The sequence below is a fragment of the Leptonotus elevatus genome, chromosome 15 (assembly GCF_054856555.1).
Source record: "Leptonotus elevatus isolate MCC_2025b chromosome 15, RoL_Lele_1.0, whole genome shotgun sequence".
Taxonomy (NCBI): Eukaryota; Metazoa; Chordata; class Actinopteri; order Syngnathiformes; family Syngnathidae; genus Leptonotus; species Leptonotus elevatus.
In genome coordinates, this window is record NC_141253.1 from 7490892 (window position 1) to 7503787 (window position 12896).

Here is a 12896-nt window from a genome sequence, read left to right on the forward strand (position 1 = left end):
AACATTGGAAGTATTTGTGAGAGAAATGACACCAGGAATAAAAGTAAAGAAATTTAATAATTATTTACATTTTGTCACACAATATGACGTGGCGGGTGTCTTTGGTCTAAACTAGTAATGCTGTTGTTTCAGTCTCAGTGAACTCTAGTGAAGTTGACGCAGCGGCCCTGTGGACAGGTGAGAAAAAAAATGGAAAAGCTTTGAAAACACCACAGAAAAAAATAAATAAAAAAATCTTTAGAACAAAAAAAAGAAACGCTGAAACGTACTAATTTTGGTGCTTCTTAAATAGCTATACTTTAATTTAGAATTTCACAAACACTAAAAAGAGGTGGTTCAATAATAACCCAATTATAGATAAAAAATGGACCGATCCACTTTCTGGGTTGTTTTATATAAAATGACCCAATCTTTGGACCCAAGTAGAGGATCTGACCAATATTCATGAGTTGTTTTACGCTGAAAGACCCATTTCCTGACTCAAAGTTGGGTCAAATCGACCCAAGTAGAGGATCGGTCCATTTATGACTCATAGTTAGGTTATTTTTGACTGTTTTTCGAGTGCAAAAAGATAAACACAACTTGTAATCAAATTGATGCGATAACCTGCACAATCACATATATGAATTTATATCCAATTAAATGTGAAGATAATTTACAATCAAATCAATGCAAATGTCTTACCTTGTCGTGCGCCGTTGGCCTCATGATTGCCACTCTGTCGTACTGCCTTCTCAACAATGCCACCAATGCATCAAAACGCCCCTCAGGTTCACATAAAAAAAACAACAACACATCAATTACATGGATTCTTAGTTTATCGAAATCATGTATAACGATGACTGCATGTCTCACCTTGATGGGCGTGTACCATTTGGGCTCTGGTAGGGAATTGTAAACGGGCGGAAGCCTCGGCGGTGGTCGAGGTATGATCATGTCCTCCTCCACATCATCCGGCATGGTGACCACCGCGTTCTTGGCTTTCTCCAGCCTTGAGCCTTCCTCTGTGCAGCCCTTCTGCCCCCAGCGGACCTACAATGCATACACACCGTTGCATAAAGTGGATGTAAAAGTCTACACACCCCCTGTTTAAATGCCAGGTTTTTGCCACCATGAATGACTGTACAACTCAATTGACAACAAGATCAGTACAATATCAGGTAAAGCTTACTAGACAAAATGATAGAACGGGAATGACTAATGCTATAACTGTATTCATATTTCTAACACATTTGAGAATCACCTCCATGCGTTTCATTCCACCAGGTCCTCTCCCTCCATAATATGACGCATCCACTGTGGGCCACTTGTGTTTGGGGAACAAGTCTTCTTCTTGCTCCTAAACAATCAAAGCAGTAGAAAGGACCAAAGATGAAATGGTCACAGTGTTTTTTTTTTTTATTATACATTAAAAATGCTCTTTTAGTATATCCCAATGAATTCATTTAATGTATTTCAGTAGTTTGATTACTGCATTTCATATTTTGCACTTACATTAAATATTTTTCAGAACCCTATTTTTAAAGTAATTTCTATATTACTGTATTTTATTTTGATAGTTACTTATATATTATGCCTGTATCATAAGATTGAAGGTGTTCTTTTTTGTAATCAATAAAAATAAAATGTACTATTTCACCATGTGTGTAGTGAATGTACACTTCTACAGAATCACTTGAATTGAACGACTGAAATAATTTGGATTTTTCACAATATGATACAACTGTATTTTACTATGTTAAACTAACTGCTTATACAACAATTTAAGTAGTATTTATATCCTGTCAGTGATGATAGTAGGTATCATTCATATATCTTACATAATACTTATACTGTATCTGTATTCTAGTCTTATTAAAATTTTGTCTTTTTAATATAAATTACATTTAAATAAGATAACGATACAAATGTTTACATTATAAAACTACCGGTATTTGACTGCCAATGAGCAACTTTGAATGCTACACTTGCAGTACCAGTATTAGTCAGTAGATGCCAATGTTGCACTGTTTCCTTTCGAGCCGTTGATAGAGAGAGTTTGGCCAAGATGGCGTAGAGTACTACGCTGTGATTGGTCAACTGCTAGTCACATGACGGCGTCCATTTGTTACCCTGTTGGCCAAACTCTCTCTATCAAGGGCTCTGGTTTCTTTCATCGCAAGAGCCATTTGCCCCCAAAAAGGCCTTATAATATTATATTAACTATACTCGCTAATGATCATTTACGCACAATTCATCTATTGTTGTTAATTGCCTATGTTTTATTCTATTGTATCTTTCTATTCTTCCCGTCTACTCACAAGTATAGGAGGGGGAGGAGGAGGAGGAGAGCGAGATGGTGGCGGAGCTCTAATCACCTGCAGGGAGAAAAATCAACAGTCAACTTCCAATGTGGTTTATTGAGTTCATGTTTAGTGCTTCCAAATATGCTTACACACTCACCACAGTGCAACACAGAGGCCAGAACCACCAAAGTAGACCCAAAAGCAGCAACAGCAAAAGAGCCAGCAGCAGCCAGAACACCCAACTCCCATTTGACTGTGACATATACACCAAAACGATGTTATTGCCTTAGTTATTAAGAAAGCCGAGTTTAAAATGACAAATTACAATGATATGTAATGCATTTATTTAAATGCACACATATTACTATAATGTACATGTTAACTATAGTTGTTTTTTGATTCGCAAACAGGCTGATTGATAGTGTGTGTTTTCTTTCTATGTACAGTAAGACAGATGCTCACACAGTTTGTGGCCTGGATGGTGATGGGAGCAGATATGTACGACTGCCCATTGTTCAAACTGACCAGCACCTCAACTGCTCTGCAAAAATATCAGGAAATGATACACAATAAACACAAGCAAACAGTTCCAGTCCCATAAGCTACTGTTTGTTCAATCGTTTGCCACACAATGAAAGAACATATTATTAATGCCGTGCATGTTAGTGACCTTGCCAGACTTGTGACCTTGCTACACTATTAGCTTTTGGGGAAAGGAAATAATTTCCATTGTTAACCTCTCATTATATTTGGAGCAGATTTTCTTGTTTGGCGATAAAGTGAGAAATATGGAGTTAGCCTAGAAAGAGCACAGCTAGTATGTGTGAACTGTAGAACTACTCAAAAATGATTGTAAATCGTTTTAGTTTAAAGCTACTCAACGTAGATTATTCAATTTCGAATTGCTACTGCCACCTGCTGACGAAAAATGAAACTGCACATACACTTCTTCCCATACACACATTACATCACATCCGCAGACAGGGCGCAGGAAAATCGAACCCGAATCCAGTCTAAAAACTATTTGCCAGAGGCTTGCAGGAGTACCCATTGTGAACAGCTAAAGTGTTAATCTACTAATTAGAAGACAGTTCAGTCATAAATGGTCAAATAAAAAGGCTACTGTAAAAAATATGTTTTTAGAAAAAAAAAGTTCCATATTGCAGCTTTAAACACTGTAAAAGTTCACTAGGTATTAAAACACAATTGCATTTATTTATCTATATTATTTATGCATATTTTTACTATACGGGTCTGAACTGTGTCCTAAACAAATATACTGTCATAAATGCAGATGAGGTCATGTCATAAAAAGAGCCAGTGCTCCAAACTCACTCTTGGCTAGAGAAAAAAAAGTGGATTATGCATGACTGTAATTTCAAGAGCACTACTTGGACTTTGTATTTCTTTTCCGTGGGTGAAACCCTTTTATTACTTTAGTTTTTACCCAAAAGGGAGACATTATAGAAGATTGACTTTTTTTTTTCTAAAAATAATTGGGCCTCCAAAGTGTGCTTACATAATCACAGTTCAGTCTTTGCAAATTTGCATATTCACAGACTTTTTGGCATCCTCTTAGGCCTTGCTACACGTACCCGGGTATTTTGAAAACTGAATAATTATTGTGTAGGAAAAATGTACACCCACGCTGCCTCATTTGTTAAACGCAAGTGTTAAACGTGTTTTTAAGCGCATTTACAAGCATGCCAAGCCTCTAGGTGGCAGTAGTTCTTTTCGTGACTGCTACCATTATTCCGATATCGCTCATATTTATGTCCAGACCTACAGCAAATTCCTTGTTTTCAAATGTTTAAATCAACATAATACATTGATGCGATAAGTTCACGCGAGTTGATAACATATATTCATGCGTGTAGTGATGTTTACAGACTGCTCGTTACTTACTGTCCGACCTCGTGCAGCACAGGGGCAGGACACAGCAGATGACCTTCACTAACAGGGGTCGCCTTCTGGCCTATGAAGAAGAAACAACCAAGGCGATGTCACTTCAAACACTTTTTTTTTTTTTTGCTTTTCATATTCTGACAGTCAAGTCATGTGACGACCTGACCAGCCATTGCAGTGTTCATTCATTTGGATTCTGTGAGGCGTTTGCAATTTCAATTTTTTTGTGCGATTATTGCGATAATAAAAGGAAGTAAACAGGAAGAAGAGAATTATAATCCAGTCATGTGGTGTCGTGTCCTCTTTTCGTGAACTAGTCAACTATTCTCCATCCATCTTATAAAAGAGAGTCATATCCTCCCTCCCTTTTTGCCTCCGGTCTCATAATGCCTCCTCTGTTCTCTGGCTTCAGTCGATTAAAAAGCAGCTACTGTTTGACTCTCCTTCGCAGCACACAGCTCGGCACGTAATATCCATTTTAGAGATGATGATGGTGGTGTGATTGTATTTCAGGAGGCTGCATGAGAACCTGTATCGGTAACAGTAAGAGTAAACGCTGATCTGGCTTGTGTTTGTTTTAGCGTGAGGTGAGACACTAGATCGAGATCAGCTTTTTAAATAGGATGACATCATACCAAATCGATCAGTACATTCTTATCCACACTCACAATTTAATAATAAAAGGGGATATTTATTGAATTTGAATATATTAACTTTTGAATTGCAAGTGTCAAAATAACATAAACATTAATTAACTAGCCAATGGTGGTTTTGGGTAATGCTGTCATGGTCTGTTGATTTTGGTTTTGGTTAGGTTTTTCTGTTGTTTTTGTCTGTCTCCTCGTTTTTTTATTACGGCCACCTGTGCTTGTCATCCAGGTGCCTCTCGTTGTCCCGTCAGTTTGTGTGCAGTTGTGCTGCATTCGAGGAAGGTGGGAAGTCGAAGTCGAACCTTTCCGACTTCATACCAGGCAGTATGCACAAGAACGGCCCTTTGAACTTGGAAATACAAGTTGCGAAATCGGGGTGGGGGTAAAAAGGACCCCGACTTCACTTGACAATGGCGAACCCCGTACAGACAAAGACTGCGAATGGCAAAACATAATTGACACGATCATAAACATATTTATCTATTTATTTATTATAAGATTATTTTAGTTATTTGAAAAAAGTAACTTGGCGTAACCCAACGTGATTTGTAGTGACTGCGTTAACCCGAAAAACAAACGATTTATCGGAATGGGCCATCTTTGTTGTTGATATTTCCGACTTCCCACCTTCCTTGAATGCAGCATAAGTTCCCTCCTTTGGTCAGTGCATTGTCCATGACAAGTCCTTGTCTCATCTTGCAGTTGTTGTCTTAACCCAAGTACCTGGCCATGTCTAGTTTTCATAGAGTTTGACGCTTGTTGTTTTGGACTTCTGTTTATTTACTACTTTTGCATACTCAAGTATCTTGTTTGCCTTCTCGTTTTTTTGTTCAATTAAATGACTACTAAATCACTTTTTTTTTTTTTAAATAGTCAGTAGGCTATAGGGTTTGGAAAAAAGTATATACTGCTGACCACTCAGGAACTGTTTCAAAGTCTCCTTAAAATTCTATTTGACTCACTGTACGTGTCTTGACCGACAGTGAGGAAGCATTGAACGTTGTCTGTCCTCTTTGATCCACTGAAGCCACTTCCTCTCAACACCACATTGAACGATTCTGCAAGACAAACGCATACTATTGAAATGTGACGCTGCAACAAGGAATGCGCTCGCATGTACCGCGTTTATTTCACATACCATTGACGCAAACGCTTGACGGTTCGATCGTGAAGATTTGCGAGCAGGACTGCTTCAGAATCTTAAGTGGAGAAACAGTTCTCAAGATACATATTGCCCTCACCGCGCCGCACATGAAACAGTTTGTGATCAAAGCTCACCGAGCTGACGACGTCTTTGAGAGCGTGAAAGCCCGACAACACTGGGAAGACCTGCTGGGCACCGTCTGCTATTTCGGCAAGCTGCAGAACAAACACAAACAATCCGCAACTTATGGTATAAGTGTTTTTACTCCGAATGTATGGCTGTTTACATTTCAGCAGTTCATTCACTGGCTGCTTTGTTATCTACAGCAGCATTTAAGGAGGAAAGCGACTTGAGATGCTTTCATCTCCTGCTTGACAGGAAGCTCGTCGGGCTTTATTTAATTAGAGCGCTCTAATGACTTCCTCCTCTAAAGCCACAAAGCACTCCGGGTGATCAGTCCGTGTTGGACAACACATGGAAATGTTCACTACAGAAGATGTCACTCATCATAGGACAGGACAGTAGACAGTTATAAAGTCATAAATACAGTAAATAAATACTGTATGTATGAAAACAAATTATAGGCTGCAATCATTAAAAAAAAAATCCAATTAAAAAACAGTAACATCATGATTTGACTTGATGCTTTCTGGTGTGCATAACTTGACCACCAGGGGGCAGTGTCAACAAAAATAAGCGGTACGAATGGTGGATGGATAATCCAACAAAGAAGTGTTTCACTACCGAGTCACTCATCGCTGCAATATCATTAGTCATTTTCCACAGAAGATAAATAATATATGCCTGTGAGTAATGTTGCGTGTGTTCCTGCACTGTTTGTGTTCAAATATCCATTTCTTAAATCTACCACAACATCGATGTCAGTTTTGTTCGCACATGGAATGGCGTCTTGCATTGTGCGTTAGCATTAAGCTAATGGACTTTTGTAAGATGGTTTGGTCAAAAACACAATGAGTAATTCAGTTGTTATTAGGAATGGCAATGAACAGCTTGGCAAAAGCACATGGCCTCTTCTTTTTTTTTTTGGAAGAAGAAGAATTGAGCACTTTAAATCAAATTACGACAAAAAATAGTAGCGCAAAACCGTGTGTCACCATAAACTCATAAATTGGGTCACTTGTAAGTCAAATATACTACTGTAATTCGAACCGTACACCTTCTTGCATCCGTGCACTTTAAAAACAGTTGGGTCAGAAGTAACTCAAGTATGGATAAAAAATGGACCGGTCCACTTCATGGGTTAATTTGACCCAACTTTGAGTCCAAAAATGGGTCATTTTGTATAAAACAACCCAGAAAGTTGGGTCAAATGGACCCAAATAGAGGATTGGTCCATTTTTGACCCATAGTTGGGTTGTTTTTGACCCAACTGTTTTTAGAGTGTGGTGGGTGAACACATGGAGCTGCATGCAAATAATAGTCGTTATTTTGATATTACAAGGATCTATAAATCAGGTTCCTCCTACAAATCCTGACATTTGGCATCTCTAGAAAAGTATTCCGGATTGAAAATCAAAAGTGTTTGCTTTGACAACTGAAGCGCTCCGTTGAACCTTAGGACAGCGTATTCAACTTGATCCTTTCATCTATGTAGCCATTGGCACACAAACAATCTCAGTCAAAACGTGTTGCCTAACAGAGTATTTTCACAAAAAAAAAACGCTTAAAAGCCTTCTCCTCCGTTTTATATTGATCTTGTAGCGGGACCTCAACCGACAAGGCTAAAACGCTGACACACACACACACACACACACACACACGCACACACACTGAGAGACAAATAAACCCCTCAGTGTGACAGAGCGCAAACATCACAGAGCTCCCACCTGCTTGTGGTCAAAGTCCATGACGCCGACACAGTAAACTCGGGCTCCAAAACCTCGGGCTTTGTCTGCCTGCAGGGGCAACACAGGCAAAAAGTGTGACCAAGTACAAAACGAAAACAGGGACGACAAGACGAACAATATGCTAGGAATTAAATGATTTGAAAATAACATACAGTACACAGTGGTAGTGAAAGGCTTTTTTAAATCGGAGTCTATGAATATGATTAATTGTGTTGTTGTCATCGGTAAGCTGCTTCGGCTGTGAGCCACTTCATTAGGTACACTTGCCTTAAAAAGATCATTGAGATTGCAATGTCAGAGGTACCTAATTACCAGTATGGTAATTATTTTGCTTGTAAATACACTGTGCATCTGGTAGGGTTTTTAAATCCCCCCTCTGCCCCCCAAACCAATAAATATTCAACTCTTGAGTAGTCACAACACCGATACCAAGTACCGATACCACTACTACTTTTGATACATAAACTCTCTCAAAAAAGCAATGATATATCATTTTAAACAAAGACCTCTGTATGTATCCAAATATAGCATTTTTTCTTAAAATTGAAATGAATGGCAAAACCGCCACACAAAGGTGGTTGAGTACCAGGTAGGGTTAGATTCTCATTATCCCTAATATCTGGGTTTAATACTCTACCTCTATTAAACACAATGATTGGGTCAAGAATAACCCAAATTGGGTCAAAAATGGATCGAACTAACTTTTTGAGTTATTAAATTAAATGAATCCACAAAGCAAGCTATTGTTTGGGGTTGTTTTGTGGTTTATTCATTTGGCCCAACTTTTGGGGTTAATTGATTAACCCAATAGAATTTGGTCAAAAATGAACTGACCCAACTTCTTTTGTTATTTAACCCAAAAAGTTGAGTACAATTAAATGAATAGCCCACAAAGCAACACCATTTTTTGGTTGTTTTGTGGGTTATTCATTTGACCCCTTTTTAGGTTAATTAAATAACCCCAAAAAAGTTGAACTGGTCCCTTTTTCACCCAATTTGGGTTATTTTTGACCCAACTGCTTTTTGGAGTTACACACAACTGCAAACTATAACCGAGTGTGTTTGTCACCTCCTGCACACTCAGCTCAAAAGGGTAAACCTCCAGTTTGCCATCAGTCAGGACGATGATGATGCTGCGAGACGGCGCCGTTTGTGTCTTCATCTGCTCCGACACCTGATGAGTGAAACTCTAATGTAACTGCATGTGCGTCAAACTAACACATGAATCTTTTATTTGTTATCTTTTTTTTTTACGGGTGATACAATATTATCTTTTGTGAGCTAATGAGTGAAAAATCAATGAATGCTCCATTTGGGTTTATGAAATTCAAACGAAAATGAATTTTTTTCACTCTGCACTGTTACAGTCAACTTGCATTGGGATCAATTAGTGCAGATCTGTGCTACAATACGCCCTCTAGTATTTATATTTTTTAGTTATTAATGCAACCAATTCAATTCCTTGCTAAAAAATCTATGATTGCGTATACATACTGCTTTCAAGCCTTCGTGCATGTAAGTTTCACCAGCTGGGTTGATTTGGCTCAGTTTCGTCAGACCTTCATCAATCTTGGACCTGGGAATCCAGAAACCACATTGTGGACAGCACAGGTTGAAATACAAACAACACTGATAAGAGGCTGCTTTCTGTGTGATGTGGTTTTCTGTGCTTTTCCACTTTTAGAAGAAGAGGAGGAGGAAGTACCTGTCTCCAGTTAATGGCAGGATTACAACCGCCTGTGCTGAAAAGACAATGTAGGACACTCTCATCCTGGGACTGAAACACATGCATACAATACAACATTATTCATTATTAGGAAGAAGAAAAAAAGAGTTACAATAACCTAATAAATTCTCTGCTTCGGACTGTGGAAACAAAATGAGGAAGGAACTTTTCTCTGAAGTCAAACTCACAATAATAAGAAGCCTGCAGCCTTGCCAACAGCACTCCCAGTGTCTGTCCTGACTCTCTACTGAAGCCAATACCACCTCCACATCTGGCTGAGTGTTATGAATCTATATTTAGTAACCTGCTATTAAACCTAAAGATATCACACACACACACACACCGTCTCCACCATTAACCAGAAGAGGTTTGGAGCCTCGTTTAAGATGTCAGCTTCCCCAAATAGGTTGCCCTACTTTTTTTTTTGTGTTGCACTTTTTAAAACCTACAATAAAAGCGCTCCCTTGCTTTGTTTTGATAATGTTTCTAGAGGATGTGGAAGAGGACTTTGGAGTAAAATAACAAGAAAGGTGATTTAAAAAAAAAAAAAAGGTCCCATCATTCACCTGACAAACTTTTTGGTGAGCTGCTCCACAAATCCAAAGATCTCATGCCAGTGTCCGGACACACTGCCTGACCTGCAAACATAATCAACAACAACACATGAATGCAAAGTCTAAAAAAAATCATCCTAAATAACGTTCTGACGCATAATGTGGCAAAATAAGAGCTTCGACATACTAAAGAGGCCACTATAATAAACATGTCTTTAAATGAGTATAACATAGAGAACAGGTATCCATTACGTTGTTGTGTACTACTGCACATGTAATAATATTAGGCAGTGCTTAAACATTAATATAGCTTCACAGTCATAACTGCCCTCCGAGGGAAACTGTAACTACAATGTGACAAAAATTTGTTTGACACCCCTGACATAGATGTCAATCAAAACTGGAAGTAAATTCACAATCAATATTAGTATTTTGGCATCCATCCATTTTCTACAGTGCTTGCTGTCATTACATCACGGACGAGGTGGCAGTTTAAAGTCTTCAACAACAACAACAACCACAAAGGAGCTTAGATTCGAACCCAGAACCTCATCTGGACAATGAAACAGTCAGGTGCTGACCAATAGTTCACCTTGATGTAGCATTCTATTATTTTTTATTTTTTTTACACACGTGCACCATTACATAGCTATGTGCATATTAATACAGCATAAAAAAAACAACATTGTTTGAGTCACTTTCCCCCACAAGTTCAAGTTAAGGGTAAGGAGTATGTTAAGGTGAAATTGCAGTGGCGCTGTGGGAACAAGCATACTAAACACAACCATACAAGGACAACGAGCAGTCAGTGCACAGTTAAGCTGTGCTGCATGTTACCCCGCTCATATATCTCACTAACCTGTCCAAAACGAAATAAACATCAAATGCACCATTGCAGGACTCTTCTTCGCCGTCCGTCAACGTAGAGCTCACCAAAAAAGCCGTTAAAAAAATGATTGTGCAGCACATCCATAAACAACCCATCATCCACACACAGTGATTTACTCCCAGAAGCACGACGAGTTGTTTTTTTGTTAAGAATCCTTCATCTTCATGTTATAGGCTTCATCATGCCGCGCGGTGCGTTCAAGTGCCTCACATCCTGGAGCTCACATACTGCACAGATTTAAGAATCAAGATTATCATCCACAGTTGTCCGAACCATGCGGTCACACCCGAACAGCACCACCCTCCGTGCATTTCAAAATTAAAGCGCCGCTAGGTTACATTACTACATTACAGCACTGTTGTTTTTTTTTTGTTTTTTTGTTTTTTTACAATAAAACAAGTATTTCGTTTGTGCTTTCTTCCCACACGGACAGCCTCCACTGGTCATAACATTAGGTACACCATGGACTAGATTATTTTTGTTCCCTTATATTAACTACAAGATGTGTTATCTGCCTGTCTTTATCTTTACTTTACCTTGACACATAATCGATTTTAATGTGAAACTTACAATGCAGAACATGCTGGTACTGAAATTTCTGTCATAAGCAAGTGTGGAATGATATTTGTATTGTTGTAATGCTGGTATAAGGACGTAATGGTAGAATGATGAATATTTAAACATCCTTGTTTTGTTCTAAAAACATCGAACGTGGGGAATAAAAAAAAACTTTACCATACTTTTATTTTGAAATCAGCATCATCACATTTCCTGTGTTGCTTATAAGTGTCTGTCAAAGCCAAAACAGTTGGCACTATTCGTAGCATAAATAGCCAATGACTTGGACAGGAAATATGCAAAGCATGACAGAAGACTTGTCGGGGTGCTTAATATAACGACGACATTTGTCATACATTATTACAGACATGTTTGGAATACAATACAGCTGTTTTATGGATGCTATCTTATCACATCGGTGGAAAACTAATGTTGCATCTGATCTTGAGGTGCCAACACAATTGACATTACAGTAACACGAAACAAACACTGCACTGCAATGTCTCCAACACAAACAAATACATAATGTTCTTGCAAATGAATTGCAGAAGGCTAACAAAAGTTTTGTTTTATTGAGTATGAAATCATTCGTCAATTTTTATCTCCTGAGATGCGTGGTTCATTTGCAGATCTTACTTTGTGATCAATTCTAGTGAAAAAAAAAAAAAAGGGGGGGGGGGGGGGATTAAAAAACACATAAAATGTCCCTGCTCTATTAAAAATCCACATTGTTTTTATAATACAGCATAAATGATGAGAGTGTCTCTTTACATATCAGCATTCAGAGAGCATGAAGTCATGACGTGAAATAATACATACCAATGCCATTTTGTCAGGAAATTGAATCTTTGCCTGATTCAGGATCCCCTTGGAGAGGCCTGTTTTCGCTTCACATGATCCCTCTTTTGTTTGTGGGTGTAACCATTACGTTGCAGGCCAAAAGTGCACATTACAGAGGCTACAGTGTGCCCCATAATGTAGCACAAGCAGTCTTCTTGTTGTCTTTTAATCAGAGTTGCATGTGGAACTTGTGCATTAAAGGCCCCGTTTGGTACGGGCAACCGCCTTCACCCTCGTATGGTGTTCGGTTCTGTGAGACCTGTTTTTAGTATGGGAACGTGGGTCCCACAGACCCCGAACACCATACAAGGATGAATGCACACAAATTACATTTTCTCGTCAAATGGTTCCATAAAACATGTTATGTATTGTATTAGACCAGATTAATTTTTTTATGTTTTTAAAAAGCTTGATCAAGGACTATTTCAAATCAACATATTTCACATGTTTTGCCAGTAATCAACTCGTGATGTCTTA

The 12896-nt window shown here is 38.5% G+C and overlaps 1 protein-coding gene across 1 annotated transcript; it reads right to left on the minus strand.

The window, feature by feature from the left end:
- Positions 1-38: 38 nt before the first annotated feature.
- LOC147161816 (anthrax toxin receptor 2-like) lies at positions 39-11321 on the minus strand. The gene is made up of 17 exons (XM_086096358.1): positions 10992-11321; positions 10145-10216; positions 9558-9629; positions 9347-9428; positions 8922-9026; positions 7832-7900; positions 6119-6199; positions 5979-6039; positions 5803-5898; positions 4191-4260; positions 2748-2826; positions 2443-2538; positions 2301-2357; positions 1244-1339; positions 856-1032; positions 685-765; positions 39-167 (listed from the first exon to the last, which is right to left on the minus strand). The coding sequence occupies exons 1-17, from the start codon at positions 11117-11119 to the stop codon at positions 135-137; spliced, it is 1455 nt and encodes a 484-aa protein (XP_085952484.1). The 5' UTR covers positions 11120-11321; the 3' UTR covers positions 39-134.
- Positions 11322-12896: the final 1575 nt, after the last annotated feature.

Coding starts and splice junctions, on each gene's coding strand:
- LOC147161816 (XM_086096358.1), bottom strand. CDS start 11,119: ATGATGGGTTGTTTATGGATGTGCTGCACAATCATTTTTTTAACGGCT. Junction 10,217..10,991: donor GTTTATTTCGTTTTGGACAG/GTTAGTGAGATA, acceptor TTATGTTTGCAG/GTCAGGCAGTGTGTCCGGAC. Junction 1,033..1,243: donor GTGGAATGAAACGCATGGAG/GTGATTCTCAAA, acceptor TATGCATTGTAG/GTCCGCTGGGGGCAGAAGGG.